Raw genomic sequence first — 22,159 nt, forward strand, 5'->3', positions numbered from 1 at the left:
TCCGGATGCGCAGGCTCAGCGGCCATGGCTCATGGGCCCAGCCGCTCCGCGGCATGTGGGATCTTCCCAGACCGGGGCACGAACCCATGTCCCCTGCATGGGCAGGTGGACTCTCAACCAGTGCGCCACCAGGGAAGCCCAGTTCATTTCTTTTTGATTTTATGGATATGCCACAATTTTTGATCCATTTACTTGTTGATGGACATTTGGGGTGTTTCCAGTTTTTGGTCACTACAGATGTTTGGTCACAACGCTGTTATGAACACCACATTGTATAAGTCTTTGGGTTTTCACGTGCTTTCCCTTCTCTTGGGTAAATACCAAGGAACAGAAGAGTCATATGGCAGGAGACTTTTCTTTAAAGGCAGGTAACCTTCTCTCTTAAAAATAAAGAATATATTTAATTAAATGCAAATTTGAGGTGAATGAGAATGGGTAGAAAACCTTTACTTGTTTTATCACAAAAGTCCTCTAGGAGTACACAAAAAAAGGATAAAGCAGGAAAAACAGCAATACTTTAGCATATGCTTAAAGGTTATTGTTTTTGTTTTTTGTGTGTGTGTTGTCATTACAGTGATGCATTTAGCAAAGACTAATGAGCCAGGACTTTCTCTGAGTACTATCACTTGCCTTCCAATTTATTAGTGTTCCCCTACAGTACTGCGTTAACAGTAACAGCACCTTAACTGATGGGGTGACTGCAGAGCTTTTTCTAAAAACCAGAAAACATCATGTATTATTTCATTTAATCTTCCAAGGTATTAAGGACACAAGCCTAACAATGTTTGGAAACATAAGATTACAAAGGTAGGCTACTGATAACAGGAAAGGGAATAAGGAAATGAGGACAGATAAAGGCTAAACTATAAAATCAAAGGACAGATTACATTAAAACTAGGACGACACACTCCTGACTTTTAGTCCAGTGCTAGTTTTCCTAATATAATAAAGTTTAGAGAAAAAAAGGAAGCCAACAATATATACAAAATATAATTTATGTAAAAAGATTCCCACGAAGAATGTTAATTTTTGTGTGCCCACATATCTGCACACAAGCACACAGAAAAAGGCCTGATGTGACACACGGAGATCACATGACAGGTATCGCCAAGGAAGGGTTCAGGCTGGAGCTGTGCTAACATAACAGTCACCAGCTACATGTGGTTATTTAAATTGAAATTAATTGAACTAAAGTAAAACTGAATGTTCAGCTCTTCAGCCACCCCAGCCACAAGTTCAGGTGCTCAACGGCCACCTGTGGCTGGTGGCTGCTGCACTGGACAGAGCAGACACTGAACTTTTCCATCAGCACAGAGAGTTCTGCTGGACAGCACTGGACCGGAAGGTAGCAAGTTCAAAGGGACTTTTGCCTCACACGTTTGAATTGTTGACGTTCTTTTTTCAATGAGAACATACTCGTGTGTTTGTGTTGTATAATGAACAAATCAGATGTAATTTCTTGCTTTACAATACTATCTTAAATTTAAGGACAAGACTCATATTATAGGACTCCCAGGTTAAGAGTGCCTTCCACACAACCTTCCAGTTATTAAGGCAATTAAGTCACAGGAATGTGACAGACATGATAGTGACTATAGTTAAACTATACTGTATACCTGAGACTGATATAATGTTGTATGTCAGTTATACCTCAATTAAAAAAGCGTCCATCAGGTAGGGACTTGGATTTTCTCTTTAAAAAAAAAAAAAAAAAAAAGCACTCCAGATAAACAATCTATTGTTTCTAAGAGGGCAACTTTGGCTTTCCATTTGCTCTCCTGTGCGCTGATGAAAAGTCCGTTGTGGTAAATCTTGAATTGAAATGTTATATAACTGAAAAAGACTAAATGAACAAAAGAAAAAAATCACTATTGAATTCAGAGATAATTTTTCTAGATTATAGCTTGATGACTCCAAAGGCTGAGGAGCAAAGGCGCAGACTGTAAGGCTACTAAAGTAACCGTAGATTAGCCAACATCTGCTGAGTCTGTAACCTCCATCCTTCCAAGCAGGAAGCGAGGCCCTCAGTCCGTGGTGTGGCAACCACAGAGAGGGCACATCCCTGGGTGCTTTGTAACACTGCTGCTACAGAAGAGTGTGGCAACTCATGCGGCAGGGTCTGAGAGAATGAGAGGACAGTTTTTATGTCTTGGACTGAAAACAGTCAAGAAAAGAAAAGTAGCAAGAATTTCTGAGGTTTCTGTACAGATTTGTAATAAAAGTTAGCCAGAACAGGGAAAATTCACCATTATCCAAAGTAGCAAAAGGATATAAACGACAGACTGATGATGGAGAGGAAATACTTTTCACTTGTAAAAGCAGGAGACAAGAGCATTTTCCTCTTTTATGATCAAGATATCCAGCTACAAATAATCAAAATTTGGGTGGAGTATTTTTATTTGTAGCTATCCTCACCCAGTGTCAGCCAAGTTTGGGGGTGAAACCTTTCTTGCTACTAAATTCCTAAGCATTTCATAATCCCAGCTCTGAATATCTTGTCTTGTTCTTTCTTGTTTTCACCTTCACTGTTTATGAGCCCTTCTACCAGGGGGTTCTAGGATGGCAAAAACCATTTCGGTTGCCAAAGTGTTGTGGCTTACCACAATGCATGGTATTTTCCCTCCACCTGCCATTTTCAAGGCACCACTAAGTTCTGCAGTATTGGGGTCCTAAAGAACTCTACGGGCCCTGGGTGTGGACATTAAGGACTGTTCTGGAAAGCATCCACATCTCCTTCCAACACAGACAACAAAACTAGAAGCTACAGTGGCAGCAAATGTTACACGGCTGGAAGTCACTGGGGGCATGGGGTGGGGTTTTTATTTTACGAAATATTTGAAGGAGTGACGCCAGTCACGCCCACTGTCTTAGAGACAAGGGACGAGTGAGGAGGGATTTCAAATGTGAAAATAATTACTACTAAAACACTGGGTAAGATATGAGTTGGATTTTTTAAAATAAAAATATAAGTTGGCTTTTAATCAGTGGTTCTATATTACCCTTTCCTTGGATTTTCATTTCCAGGCTGCCATCACCAAAAACTTATTATTATTAGAAATAAATACGAATACTGGTTTAAAAAATTTATACTGGGACAGAAGGAGCTGAAGGCAAGAAAAGCAGTGTCCTTGTATAGATGAAAACTCTTCTTAAATTACATGTACAGGTGCTTAAAACTAACACCAGAGAAACCACAGTCATTTTAAAAGTGGTTCCAAAAATTCGATAACTGGACTGATATAACCCCAAATGCAGACTACAAGCTGCAATAAAATAATATCTCTCTTTAGTACTATTATTCAGTACCACGTTATTTTAAATAGTCTTGAAAACTATAACAAACTGAGATTTCACGCTAAGCATTAATTTCCACTAAAGTTAAACACATTCAAAATCACCACCATAAACTCACCTGTAAAGGCTCACTGTGAGGATTGTGTATGTTTATTATAGGCGAGAAACTGCTATTCACAGGGACTCTGGCCCCAAGGAACGGCCTCAATCGGTATGGATTTGGAACTCCAATACCAAATACCTGATTCCAAGGAGGAAAAAAAATGCAATTTTAGTTGCTTTTAGATTTTTAGAACATTTTTATAGTTATAACTGATTGATCTAGGGAAAACTGGTGAGGTTAACTTATGGAAAAAATCGTAACTCCTTTTAAAAGAAGCACACATGTAGTTTCTATACTTGTTTGGCTACCTATTTGATATACATAAAATTCTTGATACACATCAAGAATATATACATATTCTTTTATATATATATATAAATGCACATATATATACATTTGGAATGATTTCTATATTAGAAATGAAAATGATAGTAGTCCTTCACGAGGTCATAGGATAGACAAAAGGAGGAAACAGGGAATTAAAAGATTTCCCTGTTCCAACCATCAGAAGATGGATGTAGGGCCCAGACAATCTCTTAAATACGAAGCACAGTCCCAGGTCATTCCTCCATAGGAATGTGGGCTGACCAAACAGGGTGAGCCAGTCATTCAATGACAACTATTTATTAAGTGCCTATGATGTGCTAGGTACAACCACAGGCACTGCTGAACAATTCAACAGTGAACGAGACAGATAATGTGCCTGCTCTTATGAAACTCACATCCTAATATTAGGGACAGCCTAGATAACAATAAAAAGGTTTAGAAAAATGGGTAATGTGATACAGAGTAACTGGGTGGAGCGAGGGTGGGAATATTCTTTAAGAGAGGGTGGATGGGAAATGACGTGAACTGACGTCACCTGATAGATGAGAACAAGCCAACAGTGAAAGTGTATTCTGCAAGGGGAAGTACACAGGCAAAGGGCAGGAGGCAGGAAAGGGTGTGGCTTGTTTGGAGACAAAGAACAAGATGAGAACCATGGTCAAATGGGATGAGGTGGGAGAGCTACACGGGAGTCAGATCCTTAGAGCCTTGTTGGCCTTGGTCAGAAGCTTTCACTTTGCTCTGAGAGCAATGGGAAAACATAAGGATTTACGTGAGGAGCTGACTGGATCTGATTTATGCTCAGAGAATATCACTCTGGCTACAGAGTGAACAATGCACTGTAGGAGGGGCTGTGGAGGAGAGGAAGGGCAGTCAGGAGGCTCCTGTGTCATCATCCAGTGAGAGGTGGGGATGGCCTGGGAGCAGTGGGGGTGAAGAGGAGAGAGGTAGACAGACTCAAGGTACATTTAAGAGAAAGACGTGGTGAAAGACTAGATGCGAAGAGGTGAAGACACCTGGCACTGAGGCTCACCTTGAGAACAACCTGATCATGACCCTCAGGTCACCCGTGGGCCACAAACACCTAGGTCAGTTGGGGGCACCATTGTAGGGCACAGGTCTTCATATTCTCATGGTGGTCTTTTTATTTACTCAACAAGTATATGCCAAGTGCTCTGTACAGCATGTCAAAGTTATTCATCTGTACTGGCTTCAAAAGTATATACTGCCTATCAGACAACCACTAAAGACTTGTGCACCATAAATAAGCGTAAGATATGATTCTTGACTAAAATGGAATGTTTACTCTGACACTAATTTCCAAAATACATGAAGTGTCCTAGGTAGTGGAGAAGAAATGTTCAAAAACAAAAGCATAAAAACTGTAAAGTAAGACACTAGCCAAGTAAGGATTTAAACAATTGAGTTCCATGGGCAATATAGCTCAGTGGTTAAGAGGATGGTCTTCATAGTTATAAAGACATGGGTTTGAATCCCTGCTCAGTAACTTAATAGTAGCATAATTATTTAACCTTTCTCAACTTCACCTTACTCATCTAAAAAAGTGAGAATAACAGTATCTGTAATGCAGGCAGAAGTGCATGTAAAGTGTGTAGCACAGTGTCAAATAAGTAATTATTCTTAGTAATCTTGATATATAAAAATCTTGATTCACAAAACATTCACTTTCTTTAATAACCCAAACAATGATTGCACATAGAAAAGAGTTTATCAAAAATTTTAAACAATATAATTACCAAAGAAAAGCAGGCACATAAGTTTTGATCCTGAAACTATTATCACTTCGTAAGCGTGCAAAAAGTAAAAAAAAAAAAAAAGTCTAGAGTCACTGTGAAAATATTTTTAACTGTTCTTTTGCCAACCAATCTTACAGTAACACTTTAGCTGTAGCTTTAAGAGCATTTGTTTCACAGTCTGATGTGAACAGGGATATTCACAAACACAGCTGTAAGTATAAAAATGCTCAGTATTATGTAACAACCTAAATGGGAAAAGAATTTGAAAGAGAATAGATACACATATAGGTATAACTATGCCACTTTGCTGTACACCTGAAACTATTACAACACTGTTAATCAACTATACTCTAATATAAAATTAAAAGTTTTAAAAAAATTCTCTGAATCTAAACTCTTACATTTTCCCTCATCCCCTGAATTTTTTAAAAGAGTTCCCAAAAGGTTGTCATATGACAGGTTGAAGATGATAACTGTATTTTATAAATAAAGTTTTCATTCTGATTCTTACCTGGTAAGTGAATACCCCATGATTAGATGTATTAATAAATAAAGTATTTTCTACATTTCCTACTACTCTTGCAAGAAAAACTACATCAAATGATGTATTTCCTCCTGGAAGAATTTTCTGAAAAAGAAAAGTAATAAGTAAAGTTAAATTAGTAACCAAAAAATCAGATCATGGTGACCACAATTAGATAGCTAAAGTTCCTGGAACTTCCCTGGTGGTCCAGTGGTTAAGAATCCTCCTGCCAATGCAGGGGATGCGGGTTCAATCCCTGGTCAGGGAAGTAAGATCCCACATGCTGCAGGGCAACTAAGCCTGCGTACCGCAACTACTGGGCCTGTGTGCTCTAGAGCCTGCGTGCCACAACTAGAGAGAAGCCCACGTGCTGCAACAAAGAGCCTGTGTGCCTCAACGAAAGATTCTGCGTGCTGAAACTAAGACCCGGCGCAGCCAAAAAAAAAAAAAGATAGCTAAAGTCTTCTAAAACATCTTAGAATCATTTGCATAAACTAGCCTTTTCCTCCTAAAGGTTTAAGGTTTAAATTAGCCAAACTATTTTGCAATGGGAAAAAAAAGATGTCTTCATATTGGAGGTCACATATCTTTGTCAATCATGATTCTAAAACCCTGTACAACAGATGGTTCCCTTGAATTCTGTTCATTCAACAATAACTAGGCTGGAATGAAGTACCTAATTACAGGCTCTTCCAACATCAGACGATCAAGGAGGAGCTGAGCTGAAGCCGAGCTTCTTATACAGATGTTCTACTCTACTACTGAGTAGACACTTGTACTATCCGAATAAACAAATAAGCCCAGCCTCAACCTCTTGACCTCTGTCGTCCATTCACAAAGGGCACAAAATGTGCCAGCAACTTACATTAAAAAAGAAGGGAGCCTTGGTAACACATGCAGGAACTCCTTCCTGTTACCTTGTGTAGAGACTGAGAATGTCACGGTGGTTAGCAAACTAAATTTTATTACAACAAAATAGGGCTGCTTCATGAAGTTTGAGAGACTGCAAATGCAGTTCTGCCTGCAATGAAGCCTTAAAATGCATTTTAATATGTAAAGTCATTAACTTCTCTCATTCTGCCTCTGTGGCTAGAACTCTAAAATGCTCCCCAAATTATAGCTTAAAATATATGGCACTGAGATGTCTGTCTTTACCTCTGGATGTAGAAAGCTGGGAATTTCTCCTGCATTATCAAAAAGAATAATCTGCAAAATCATAACTTTTCTTGAATGCATCACAATTTGTGTATCAACTAGCCCCAAACTTAAGGAAAGACAAGCACCTTCGAGAAGAGATAGAATGTGAGTACCGGCTAACCCATGACAGAGAATGGGAAGAAGATGAGGCTAACGTACAAGACGGTAAAATGAATTCAGCTAAAATTTTTACACACTGCTAAATGCCGAGTGTGGGCGACAGAACTCTGGTGCATAGAATCCCTAGAAGCTATAGATGCTAGATGGAGGTCACACTTGAGCCAAAACATCAGTAATAGGATACTGGTAAACAACACACTTCTAAATAACCCACTGGTCAAATAAGTAGTCACAAAGGAAATTATAAATTATTCTGAATCAACTGGAAATGAAAACACAACGTATCAAAATTTAAAGCAATACTCTTTTTTTTAAATAGATCTTTATTGGAGTATAATTGCTTCACAATACTCTGTTAGTTTCTGTTGTACAACAAAGGAATCAGCCACATGCATACATATATCCCCATATCTCCTCCGTCTTGAGCCTCCCTCCCACCCTCCCTAACCCACCTCTCTAGGTCATCGCAAAGCAAGGAGCTGATCTCCCCGTGCTATGCTGCTGTAAAGCAATACTTGGAAGGAAAATTACAGTATTACACGCTTATCTTGAAAAGAAATGTCTCAAATCAATAATCTATGTTTCCACCTTGAGAAACTAGAAAAAGAGTAAATTAAACCCAAAATAAAGAAAGGAAAAATATTAGACAAGAGCTTAAAATAATGAAATAGAAAATGGAAAAATAGTGAAAAATCAGTAAAACCAAAACAGTCCATAAAACTGATAAAACCCTAAACAGAATGACCAAAAGTAAAAAGGAGGAAGATGAAAATATAAGAAACTGAAATGTGGACATCACAATACAACCTTTACACATACAAAGGATGATAAAGGAATATTACAAACAACTCTATGCCCATAAATTTAATAGCTAGAAGAAATAAGACACATTCTTTGAAAAACAATCTGCTAAAGCCCATTTGAAACAAAATTGCCAGAACAGTCTTACAACCATTAAAAAAAATTTAATTTGTAGTTAAAAAACCTTCCCACAAGGAAAAGCCCAAGCCCAGATGGTTTCACTGGTAGAATGCTAGAGTTCTATACCAACCATTAAATAACACCTATCTACATAAGCTTTCAGCATACAGAAGAGAACACTTCCCACTTCGTTTCATGAGTCTAGTATTACCTTTATACCAAGACCAGACAAAGATGTGACAAGAAAAGAAAACTACAAGCCAACATCCCTCATGAATGTAGACATGCAATCATTTACAAAGTATCGGCAAACTGAATCCAGCCAACATAAAAAAAGATAACACATCATGATCAAGTGGTTTTTATCATGACAATGAAATTCTGAATCCAGCCAACGTATAAAAAAGATAACACATCATGATCAAGTGGTTTTTATCAGGACAATGAAATTCTAGCTCAACATTCAAAAATCAAACCAATGTAATTGATATTATCAACATACTAAAGAAGAAAAATCCTTTCAGTAGGTGCATAAAATAATTTGACAAAATTCAGCATCCATTCATGATTAAAAATCTCAGTAAACTAAGTCAATAGAAGAGAACTTCCTCAACCATATAAAGAGCATCTACAGAAGACCTAGAGATACCAGACTTAATGGTGAATGACTGAATGCTACTCTCCCGCACCCCCAATGTGGAACAAGGCAAGGATGTCCTCTCTCATGACGGCTATTCAACATTGTATTGGAAGTACTTGCCAGTACAATGAGACAAGAAAAATAAACAGAAAGCATATACATTAGAAAGGAAGAAAGGTCTGTTTTTAATCACAGACAACATGGCTGCCTATATAAAAATTCCCAAAAATAAACTTCAAAAATGCTCATAAGAGCTAATAAGAGTTTAATGAAGTTGCAGGAATCAAGGTCAATATATAATAATCAATTGTATTTCCCTACCTTAGCAATAAACACTGGAATTCTAATTTTTAAAAAAGTATCATTTACAATAACACGCACACACAAAAATATAAATCTAATAATATGCAAGTTCTGTGAGCAGAAAATGACAAAGCATTGCTTAAAGTAATAAAAGAAGACTTAAAAAATGGAGAGATATGCTGTGTTCATAGATAGGAAGATAATATTGTTCAGATGTTAATTCTCCCCCAATTGATTTATGTATCCACCGTAACTGCAATAAAAATTTCAGCCTAAGGAGAAACTAAATACAACGTGAAATAAGATCCTAGAACAGAAAAAGTACATTGATAGAAAACTGTTAAAATTCATATAAGTTTTTAGTTAACAGCACTTTACCAATGTTAATTTCCTGGTTTTGATAATTATACAATATAAGAAGTTAGCATTAGGAGAAACTGGGTGAGGAATACAAGATTATCTGTACTTAGTTATCTATATGTTTAAGATTAATTCAAAAAAATGTTAAAAAGAATCTTAGCAAGAGGTTTAAAAAAAGAAATTGACAAGCTGATTCTAAAATTCAGATGGCAAGAAAAGGGAATAAGAAGAGCAAAACCATTTTAAAAAAGGAAAACGAAACTGAAGGGTTCACACTGCAATTCCAGGAACTACTAAAAACCTAGTGTAATCAAGGCAGTGTGGTTATTGGTGAAAGGGTTGACATATTAGATATCTATTAGATACACATTAGAACGTAATGGGAAGTCTAAAAAAACAGGCCCACATATTCAATGTCAACTGACTTTGACAAAAACGCAGCGGTATTTCAATGAGAAAGGATAGTCTTTTTAACCAACAGTACAGTAACGACTGTGTATACATATGCAAAACAAAACAAAATAACTCGATCTATACCTCATGCCATAAACAAACATTAACTCAAAAAGGATCACAGACCTAAATGTAAAATCTGAAACTATTAAACTTCTGGAATAAAAACTGGAGAAAATCTTTGTGACTTCAGTTTAGGCGAATAGTTCTTAGCTACAAGTCCAAAAGCATAACCCATAAAAGAAAAATTTGATAAGCTGGACTTCGTGGAAATTAAAAACTTCTGTTATTTGAAAGATTTTATAAAGAGGATGAAAAGACATGCTACCGACTAGAAGAAAAGATCTGCAAATCACATATATGATAAGGAAACTTGTTGTACTCCTTGGAAGTATTTAGTGAAGTTTTAAAGGAAATAAGTTGATTTGCAGCATTACATTTAGTAGTTATGTGCTTCTTTGAGAATGCCAGATGTGGCTGTCTTCAGTCTATTACATGGACAAACATACATTAGTACAAAGATTTCTTTGAAAACAGATTTCAGTATTTGTTGAAAGCTGTTAAAAGCATTATATCCTGGGAGAAAAAAAGAGCCTGGATACAAGAGTACAGGTTCTCTTTGATAGTTCCTAATATCCAATCAACTCTTTATAACTTAAAGACTGGAATACTCTAAGAAGATGCTGAGATACACAGAACACATCTTTTCTTTCTTTCTTTTTTTTTAATAACAGGGAAAATCTACTCCCAAATGACAATTAACAATGTAACAAAACAGTGATGAAACAGAACAATAAACCCAGGCTCAGGAATGTAATCTTCCCATAAGAATTCATCAGATTTGCTACAATTCATCCTTTTGTTCCCTCTGGTACAACAAACTTCCTAAATAAAATAAACTTAGTTTGATTAAAAAAAAACAGTAGGAAAAAGTAATGAAGACGACACAAGGTGTGCTAACTTTAGTTTTAAATTATCTGCAGCAAAGTCTCACATATTTGTACCATAGATCAGAGTCCCTGGCCTTTTGCTCCCTTGGTGATCTCACCCAGGTCCATGGATTCACATCTTTACTTCTATTTCGAGTCTAGTCCTTTCCCTCATACACCAGACTTCACTTGCCTACTTGGCACCCCCAGCTGGACGTCTAGGAGACATGCCAAATCTAACACGTCCAAAATTGAACTACTGACCACACTCCCGAAACCTACTCCACCCTCAGCCTTTGCCGTCTCAGCTGATGGCAACTGTCTTCCTAGTTGCTCAGGACAAAAACTCTGGAGTCCACCTTGACTATTCTCTTCCTCTCAATCCCACCTCAGAAAATCCTATTCCTACCTTGAAAATATACCCCCAATGCAGCTTTCTTCACTTCTTCACTCTGCTCAGAGTAATCCTGCCCTGAGCCCTGCAACAGCCAAGGTAACTAGTGTCCCCGATTCTCCCCTTACCCTTCTTCAGTCTATTTCTGATAAACAGTGATCCTTAGAAAACATAAGCTATCATTCATTCCTCTGCTCAGAATCCGTGATGGCCTCCCATTTCAATCACAGCTTCTAAGACCCTTCACAGTCTGTCCCTTCCCACCCCCCCTTTACTTCTGCTCTCACCCTTGCTCACTCTGGTCTAGCTACACTGTCCTCTTTGCTCACCAGTTGTGTTTCCACATTGGAGACCTTGCTGCCTGAACGCTCTGCCTGGAATGTTCTTCTTCCACACATTCCATTTCCCCCCCTACAGTCTTCTCCCTTACCTCCGTCAAGTCTGTTCAAATGTCACCCTCTGAATGAAGCCTACTCTGACCATCCTGTTTAAAACTGGAGGAGTGATGCCAGCATCCTGGTGGTGTAAGACATTCCTCCTTTTTGTCCTCCTTTTAAAACAACGGGTTAGACATCCATCGACAAACAGAAGTGCCTCTGTGGGACTTGGGGAATACAACACCACACGCCTGAGGATCTGGGAGCTGTCTTGCCCGCCTGTGCATCTGGAAACAGGCCGTGGGACAAATGAACCTGCCCCAACCCTTCTCACTGCAGCTGGGAAAAAAACCTAGAGACTGCTGACCTGGGCAGATACTGATGGACAAGAGATAATGTGCAGAAGTCTAACTTTCCCAAGGAGATAGTCCAGCATGCCATTGGAGGAAAAAAAAAAAAAAAAAGAGTTTGGTTGCAGTGGAGATAGTAAGAGGAATTTTCCCAGGGCCAACTCCCCCACCCATGCTAAGGCAACAGTGCATGGGATGGTGACCTCTCCTGGGCGGGGGTGAGGGGGTGGGGGGAGGAGAGTACCCTGAGCGAGTGAGTGCCCAACTCCTCCAGCTGTGCAGGATGTGGCTGGGAATCCTGTTTCTCTCCACTAGCACCCACAGTACTGAGGTGGGACTTCCATAACTGGGGGAGGCAGGAGATCAGGAAAGAGGCAGATAAAAATATCAAAGGGCATTAAAGGTAGGCAGTTCCTGCTGATTGTGCTCAGGACTGCAGCAGGAAGTTCATCCAGGAGTCTCTGGAGTATCTCACTGGAGGATCTCCCCACTAGGTCTGCAGGCACCCCCAATGCCCCAAGAGCTAAATCCACACCTCCCCCAACTCTGCAGACGGCTCCTTGTGTGCACTCCCAAGTTAGCAAGAGCAAGTCCGGGTACATGGACTGCTATCAGAAGAACATACCAGGATGTGTGCGCAAGGGAGAAAGCACAAACTTGAGCTATAGCACCACCACCTTCTGAAAAACCCTAGACATATAACAGCAGCCATGAACAGTACACCCCATCTGAAGGCAACTAGTGAAGATTTAAGGAGGTGTGACTGCCACTTCAAATGTAAAAGCAGCAACACAAAATTGTAAGAAATGTGAAAAATCAAAGAAAACATATCATCACCAGAAGAACAGTAATTCAACAACTGAGCTCGAAGTTACAGAATTTTGTGGTCTAGGTGATAAAAGATTTAAAATAGCTGTTTTTCTGTTGGTTTTTTTTTTGCGGTACACAGGCCTCTCACTGTTGTGGCCTCTCCCGCTGCAGAGCACAGGCTCCGGACACACAGGCTCAGCGGCCATGGCTCACGGCCCAGCCGCTCCGCGGCATGTGGGATCTTCCCGGACCGGGGCACGAACCCGTGTCCCCTGCATAGGCAGGCGGACTCTCAACCACTGCACCACCAGGGAAGCCCCAAAATAGCTGTTTTGAAGAAACTCAACAAGCTACAAGAAAACCCAGAAAGATAATCCAACAAAATCTCAAAAACATACACGATCAGGCTTCCATGGTGGCACAGTGGTTAAGAATCCGCCTGCCAATGCAGGGGACATGGGTTCGAGCCCTGGTCTAGGAAGATCCCACATGTCGTGGAGCAACTAAACCTGTGCACCACAACTACTGACCCTGTGCTCTAGAGCCCATGAGCCACAACTAATGAGCCCACATGCCACAACTACTAAAGCCTGCGCGCGTAGAGCCCATGCTCTGCAATGAGAGAAGCCACTGCAATGAGAAGCCCGCGCACGGCAACGAAGAGCAGCCCCTGCTCACCACAACTAGAGAAAGCTCCACAGCAACAACGAAGCAACGAAGACCCAACGCAGCCAAAAACAAATAAATAAAATAAGTAAATTAAAAAAAATACATGATCAAAATGAGATATTTACCAAAGAGAAAGAAATCACAAAAAAGAACCAAATAGAAATTCTAGAGCTAAAGATTTCAATGAATGAAATGAAAAATGCAATGGAGAGCATCTGCAGTAGGTTAGATAAAATGGAAAATAGAATAAGTGAGCTAGAGGGCAGGAATTTTGAAATAACACAGCACAGAACAAAGAAAAAAAGAATGAAAAAGAGTGAAGAAAGCCTATGTGATCTATGGAGTTCCATCAAAAAATATTAGAATAATCAGAGCTCCAGAAGAGAAGGGAAAGGGGGCAGAAAATTTATTTAAAGAAATAATAGCTGAGCACTTCCCAAACCTGGGGAGAGACTTGGACATCCAAGTTCATAAAGCTAACAGATTACCCTATTATCTAAAGCAGAAAGCCTTTCACCAAGATGTATTATAATGAATGTGTCAAAAATCAAAGAAAAAGAGAGAATCCTAAAAAGAGTCAGAAAAAAAAAGATTGTAACCTACAAAGAAAACACATTAGGCAATCAGCAATTTCTCAGCAGAGACCCTACTGGCAAGGAGACAGTGGAATGACAAATCAAAGTGTTGAAAAAAACCTGCCAGCCAAAAATACTCTATTCAGCAAAGTTATACTTCAGATATGAAGGATTTCTCCCAGACAAACAAAAACTGAGGAATTTCATCACCCCTACACCTGCCTTGCAAGAAATGCTGAAAAGAGTTCTTCAAGCTGAAATCAAAAGATGCTAATCAGCAACATGAAAACATACAAAAGTATACAACACTCTAGTAAAGGTAAATGTACAATCAGACAGAGAAAACTTAATTCTGTAATAGGATGGTGTGTTAACCACTTAACTACAGTATAAAGTTTAAGGAGAAGATTATTAAAAATAATTACAGTGACTATAATTTGTTAATGAATACACAATATAAAAAGAGGTAAATAATGACACCAAAACACATTAAAGGGAGGGAGTAAAAGGGTAACACTTTTGCATGACATCAAAATTAAGTTGCTATCAATGTAAAATGGACCATTTTATCTAAAGATATTTTATGTAAGCCTCATGGTACCAAAAAGCAAAAACCTAGAGTAGATTCACAGAAGGTAAAGAAAGGGAAAACAGAATATAACACCGTGGAAAATCACCAATTTACAAAGGCAGGCAGAAACAGAGGGGAAAGGAAACAATGGAAATATAAAATAAACAGAAAGCCATTAATGAGATGGCACTGGGAAGTCCTTACATGTCAATAATTACTCTAATGTAAATGGACTGAATTCACCAACCAAACGCACAGAGAGGCTGGATGGATAAAAACACAAGACCCAACTATATGTTGCCTCCAAGACTCACTTCAGATTTAATGAAACACATAGGCTCAAAGTGAAGGGATAGAAAAAGAAATTCAGGACTTCCCTGCTGGCACAGTAGTTAAGAATCTGCCTGCCAGTGCAGGGGACACGGGTTTGAGCCCTGGTCCAGGAAGATCCCACATGCTGCGGCGCAACTAAGCCTGTGCGCCACAACTACTGAGCCTGCGCTCTAGAGCTTGAGAGCCACAACTACTGAGCCCACATGCCACAACTATTGAAGCCCACGTGCCTAGAGCCCATGCTCTGCAACAAGAGAAGTCACCACTGCAATGAGGAGCCCGTGCACGGCAACAAAGAGCAGCCCCTGCTCGCCAAAACTACAGAAAGCCCACGCACAGCAATGAAGACCCAACACAGCCAAAAAATTAAATAAATAAATAAGAAAAAAAGAAATTCAATGCAAGTGGAAACCAAAGGAAAATGGGGTTAGCTATACCTATATTAGACAAAATAGACTTTAAGTAAAAAATGGTAACAAAAGACAAAAAGGTCATTACATAATAAAGGGGTCAATTCATCAAGAAGATGTAATAATTATAAATATATATGCACTAACATTGGAGAACCTAAATATATTAACAAATATCAACAGGTTTGAAGGGAGAAATAGGCAAGAATACAATAATAGTAGGGGACTTTGATATCCCACTTTCAGCAATGGATAGATCATCCAGACAGAACATCAACAAGGAAACACTGGACTTGAACCATACATTAGACCAAATGGACCTAACAGACATTTATAGGTCATTCCATCCTATAGCAGCAAATACATATTGTTCTCAAGTGCACATAGAGAAGAATAAGTTTGAAATCATATCAAGTATTTTTTTCAGACCACAGTGGTATTAAACTAGAAATCAACAAGAAGAAAGCTGGAAAATCTACAATTATGTGGAAATTAAACAACATTCTCTTCAACAACCAATGGGTCAAAGAAGAAATTAAAAGAGGAATAAAAAATAACATTGAACAAATGAAAATGGAAAAAAAACATACCAAAATCTACGGAATGATGCAAAAGCATTCTGAAAAGGATAAACTTAGTTTAGAGTAATAAATGCATATTTTAAGAAAACAGAAGGATCTCAAATAAACATTCTAACTTCACAGCTCAAGGAACTAGAAAAAGAACAAATTAAGCCCAAAGTTTGCAGTACAGAAATAACGAAGATCAAAATGTAACACAGGCCAGAAAAACAATAGAAAAAAAAAATCAACAAAGAGCCAGTTTTTCAAAAAGATAAACAAAATTGACAGATCAAGAGCCACATTAACCAAGAAAAAAGAAGACTCAAATAAATAAAATCTGAAATGAAAGAGGAGACATACTACAGAAATACATAGGATCATAAAATACCAGTATGAGCAATTCTATGCCAACAAGCTGGATAACCTAGAAGAAATGGATTAATTCCTAGAAACACACAACCTACCAAGACCGAATCAGGAAGAAACAGAAAATCTCGATAGATCAATAATGAGTTAGGAGATTGACTCAGTCATCAAAAACCTCCCAAAACAGAAAACTCCAGGACCAGATGCCTTCACTTGTGAGTTCTATCAAATACTTAAGGAAGAATTAATGTCAATCTTTCTCAAACTCTTCCAAAAAGTAAGAGAAGGGAACACTTCCAAACTCATTTTATGAGGTCAGCATTACCTTGATACCAAAGCCAGACAAGGACACTACAAGAAAACTATAAACAATATCCCTGATGAATACAGATGCAAAAGTTCTCAAAAACTATTAGCGAAGTGAATTCAGCAACACAATAAAAAAGCATTTGACAAAATACAGCATCTTTTCATGATAAAAACCCTCAACTGATTTGGTATAGATGGAGCACACCTCAACATAATAAAGACCACATACAAACACACAAAGCTAACATCACACTCAATGATAAAAATCTGAAAGCTTCCCCTTAAAATCAGAAACAAGACAAGGGTGCCCACTCTCACCACTCTTATTCAACATAGTACTGGAAGGTCTAAGTTAAAGCAATTAAGGCAAGACAAAGAAATAAAAGGCATCAGAAGTGGAAAGGAAAAACTGTCATTATTTGCAGGTGATATGATCTTATATATAGAAAATCCTGAAGACTTAACCAAAAAACTGTTGGAACTAATCAAAAAATTCTGTAAAGTTATAGGATATAAAATCAACACACAGAAACCAGTTGTGCTGCTACACACTAACAATGAAACATCTGAAAAAAAAAGATTCTACTCACAATAGCATCAAAAACAATAAAATACTTAGTAATAAATTTATCCAAGGAGGCGAAAGATCCTGTATAATGAAAACTGTTAAGACCCTGATAAAAAGAAGTTGAAGACAAATGGAAAGATATCCTTTATTCATGGCTCAGAAGAATTATGTTTTTAAAATATCCATACTAAGCAAACCCATCTACAGGTTCAATGCAATCTTATCAAAATCCTAGTGGAATTTTTAACAGAGATAAAACAAACCTAAAATTTGTATAGAAACACAAAACAATCATAAGAACAACAAAACTGGAGGCAGCAAACTTCCTGCTTTCGAACCATACTATAAAGCTACAGAAATTAAAACGGTATGGTTCTGGCATAAAAATAAAACATGTAGACCAGTGGAACAAATAGCCTAGAAATAAACCTCTGCATATATGGTTATCTAATATTTGACATGGGAGCCAAGAACACTCAATAAGGAAAGGTTGTCCTGCTATATCATTGCTACTGCTATATCACATTTGTTCAATTCCCATTAACATGTATGGATATCAGAAATAGAACAAAAAATGTCCAGGTCTCTACATATAATTAAAAAATAATCATTAATATTCATTAATGACTTTCAACCTATGAGAAGAGATTGTTTACTATATTAAGCATACTAAAATAAATGGGTAAAAACATTTTCATTTTAGCCATAGATTGAAACAAAGTGTATCCTAATTAATCTTCAGTTTACCTGAAAAGGTAATCAAACAAAAGGCTCTACAGAATCAAGGAAAATATACTTTTTGTTTGCTCACCAATGTCTATAAGGCACCCATTTCCACAATTCTATGGTAATTAAAATTTGACTATTATAGAGTATTAAAAAAATCTGTATTTTTTGTCACAAGCCATACATTACATATTTTATGGCCAATATGCAGTATAGCCATGAAGATGAACAGGCCTAAACTGCAGTCTTAATATTATGTAATTTTAATTATAATTAATTAGACAATTATAGTTAGTCAACAGATAATTATAAACCACAATTATTAGGAGTTATATATAGAAAAACGAATTGTCACACAACCACATTCCTTTTATTACCCTTGTTCTTGATTTCCAGGTGATCTCAGAATCAAAACCTTAGTAAGGGGTATTATTTATATGTGTGTATGTGTTAAAATACAGTTATGTAACACTTAGCCTTTTAAATAATAACTATTCTACTTTGTATTTCCTACTGGTTGCTTAACGTAGAGATGATACTGGTTAATAATCAACAACTTAAGTGACTTACAGGAAATGTTTTACTCTCAAAGAAATATGATCTGACCAGGAATTCTAAAGATGACAAGGCAATTAGAGTTAGGATAAACATACAGAAAGGTTTTGCTCTCTTGGACATGAGAAACTCTTTTCATTTTTCCCCAAAGGCTCTTATGATAGGCATAAAATTAAGTGGAGGGGAAATAAGGTTATTTCTTCTCCCAAGAGTTAATTCCATCTCTCCTCTCCACTTCTTGAGCTTCTGGAGTCAGTATCTTACTGTAGGGAATAAAAATGAAAAGCAAGAAGAAGAATAAGAAAAAAAAAAAACTTAAGGTAGCATAGATTTTGGCTATCTCTTTTAAAGCTAAATCTAGAGTACCTAAATGTAGATTTTGATAGGTATAGATTATTTTACTGTTTAATTCTATCTCCTGATACTGGAAAACACAGACTGGCTTTTAACTTTTCTTCGACTATATATACATTGAGATTATCTTTTTTTTTTTTCTTAACACCTTTATTGGAGTATAATTGCTTTACAATGGTGTGCTAGTTTCTGCTTTATAAGAAAGTGCATCAGCTATACATGTACGTATATCCCCATATCTCCTCCCTCTTGTGTCTCCCTCACACCCTCCCTATCCCACCTCTCTAAGGGGTCACAAAGCACCGAGCTGATCTCCCTGTGCTATGTGGCTGCTTCCCACTAGCTATCTATTTTACATTTGGTAGTATATAAGTCCAGGCTACTCTCTCACTTCGTCCCAGCTTACTCCTTCCGCTCCCCATGTCCTCAAGTCCATTCTCTACGTCTGCGTCTTTATTCCTGTCCTGCCCCTAGGTTCTTCAGAACCATTTTTTTTTTAGATTCCATATACATGTGTTAGCATACGGTATTTGTTTTTATCTTTCTAACATACTTCACTCTGTATGACAGACTCTAGGTCCACCCACCTCACTACAAATAACTCAAATTCATTTCCTTTTATGGCAGAGTAATATTCCGTTGTATATATGTGCCACATCTTCTTTATCCATTCATCTGTCATTGGACATTTAGGTTGCTTTCATGTCCTAGTTATTGTAAAGAGAGCTGCAATGAACATTGTGGTACATGACTCTTTTTGAATTATGGTTTTCTCAGGGTAGAGGCCCAGTAGTGGGATTGCTGGGTCATATGGTAGTTCTATTTTTAGTTTTTGAGGAAGCTCCATACTGTTCTCCATAGTGGCTGTATCAGTTTACATTCCCACCAACAGTGCAAGAGGGTTCCCTTTTCTCCATACCCTCTTCAGCATTTACTCTTTGTAGATTTTTTGATGATAGCCATTCTGACCGGTGTGAGGTGATACCTCATTGTAGTTTTGATTTGCATTTCTCTAATGATTAGTGATGTTGAGCATCCTTTCATGTGTTTACTGGCAATCTATATATCTTCTTTGGAGAAATGTCTATTTAGGTCTTCTGCCCATTTTTGGATTGGGCTGTTTGTTTTTTTGATATTGAGCTGCATGAGCTGCTTGTATATTCTGGAGATTAATCCTTTGTCAGTTGCTTCATTTGCAAATATTTTCTCCCATTCTGAGGGCTGTCTTTTCATCTTATGGTTTCCTTTGCTATGCAAAAGCTTTTAAGCTTCATTAGGTCCCATCTGTTTATTTTTATTTCCATTTCTCAAGGAGTGGGTCAAAAAGGATCTTGCTGTGATTATGCCATGGAGTGTTCTATGTTTTCCTCTAAGAGTTTGATGGTGTCTGGCCTTACATTTAGGTCTTTAATCCATTTTGAGTTTATTTTTGTGTATGGTGTTAGGGAGTGTTCTAATTTTACATGTAGCTGTCCAGTTTTCCCAGCACCACTTACTGAAGAGACTGTCTTTTCTCCATTGTATACTGTTGCCTCCTTTATCAAAGGTAAAGTGACCATATGTGCATGGGTTTATCTCTGGGCTTTCTATCCTGTTCCATTGATCTATATTTCTGTTTTTGTGCCTGTACCATACTGTCTTGATTACTGTAGCTTTGTAGTATAGTCTGAAGTCAGGGAGCCTGATTCCTCCAGCTTTGTTTTTCTTTCTCAAGATGGCTTTGGCTATTCAGGGTCTTTTGTGTTTCCATACAAATTGTGAATTTTTTTGTTCTAGTTCTGTGAAAAATGCCATTGGTAGTTTGATAGTGATTGCATTGAATCTGTAGATTGCTTTGGGTAGTAGAGTCATTTTCATAATGTTGATTCTTCCAATCCAAGAACATGGTATATCTCTCCATCTGTTTGTATCATCTTTAATTTCTTTCATCAGTGTCTTATAATTTTCTGCATACAGGTCTTTTGTCTCCTTAGGTAGGTTTATTCCTAGATATTTTATTCTTTTTATTGCAATGGTACATGGGAGTGTTTTCTTGATTTCACTTTCAGATTTTTCATCGTTAGGGTATAGGAATGCCAGAGATTTCTGTGCATTAATTTTGTATCCTGCTACTTTATCAAATTCATTGATTAGCTCTAGTTAGTTTTCTGGTAGCATCTTTAGGATTCTCTATGTATACTATCATGTCATCTGCAAAGAGTGACAGTTTTACTACTTCTTTTCTTTTGTGGTACGCGGGCCTCTCACTGTTGTGGCCTCTCCCGTTGCGGAGCACAGGCTCCAGACATGCAGGCTCAGCGGCCATGGCTCACAGGCCTAGCTGCTCCGCAGCATGTGGGATCTTCCCGGACCGTGTCCCCTGCATCGGCAGGCGGACTCTCAACCACTGTGCCACCAGGGAAGCCCTACTTCTTCTTTTCTGATTTGGATTCCTTTTATTTCTTTTTCTTCTCTGACTGTGGTGGCTAAAACTTCCAACACTCTGTTGAGTAACAGTGGTGAGAGTGGGCAACCTTGTCTTGTTCCTGATCTTAGTGGAAATGGTTTGTTTTTCACCACTGAGAATGATGTTGGCTGTGGGTTTGTCATATACGGCCTTTATTATGTTGAGGAAAGTTCCCTCTATGCCTACTTTCTGGAAGGTTTTTATCATAAATGGGTGTTGAATTTTGTTGAAAGCTTTTTCTGCATCTATTGAGATGATCATATGGTTTTTCTCTTTCAATCTGTTAATATGGTATATCATGTTGATTGATTTGCGTATATTGAAGAATCCTTGCATTCCTGGGGTAAACCCCACTTGATCATGGTGTATAATCCTTTTAACGTGTTGTTGGATTCTGTTTACCTGTATTTTGTTGTGGATTTTTTCATCTATGTTCATCAATGATACTGGCCTGTAGTTTTCTTTTTTCTGTGACATTTCTGTCTGGTTTGGTATCAGGGTGATGGTGGCCTCACAGAATGAGTCTGGGAGTGTTCCTCCCTCTGCTATATTTTGGAAGAGCTTGAGAAGAATAGGTGTTAGCTCTTCTCTAAATGTTTGATAGAATTCGCCTCTGAAGCCATCTGGTCCTGGGCTTTTGTTTGTTGGAAGATTTTTAATCACAGTTTCAATTTCAGTGCTTGTGATTGGTCTGTCTGTATTTCCTATTTCTTCCTGGTTCAGTCTCAGAAGGTTGTGCTTTTCTAAGAATTTGTCCATTTCTTCCAGGTTGTCCATTTTATTGGCATATAGTTGCTTGCAGTAATCTCTCACTATCCTTTGTATTTCTGCAGTGTCAGTTGTTACTTCTCCTTTT

General features: G+C 38.0%; 1 protein-coding gene across 4 annotated transcripts in view; it reads right to left on the minus strand.

Moving 5' to 3' along the window:
- TMEM131 (transmembrane protein 131) overlaps window positions 1-22,159 on the minus strand; it is a 193,555-nt gene that overhangs the window by 74,542 nt on the left and 96,854 nt on the right. For 3 of the 4 annotated variants that reach the window (XM_082851815.1, XM_082851814.1, XM_082851813.1), the window contains exons 6-7: window positions 5,993-6,109; window positions 3,413-3,535 (exon numbers count right to left, since the gene is read on the minus strand). The exons of the other annotated variant lie outside the window; for it this stretch is intronic. In XM_082851815.1, coding sequence (XP_082707941.1) covers window positions 3,413-3,535; window positions 5,993-6,109 — 240 coding nt within the window. The remainder of the gene's footprint in view (window positions 1-3,412; window positions 3,536-5,992; window positions 6,110-22,159) is intronic. 4 annotated transcript variants of the gene reach the window in all.

The sequence above is a fragment of the Leucopleurus acutus genome (genome assembly GCF_964270905.1).
Source record: "Leucopleurus acutus genome assembly, chromosome: 12".
Lineage (NCBI taxonomy): Eukaryota > Metazoa > Chordata > Mammalia > Artiodactyla > Delphinidae > Leucopleurus > Leucopleurus acutus.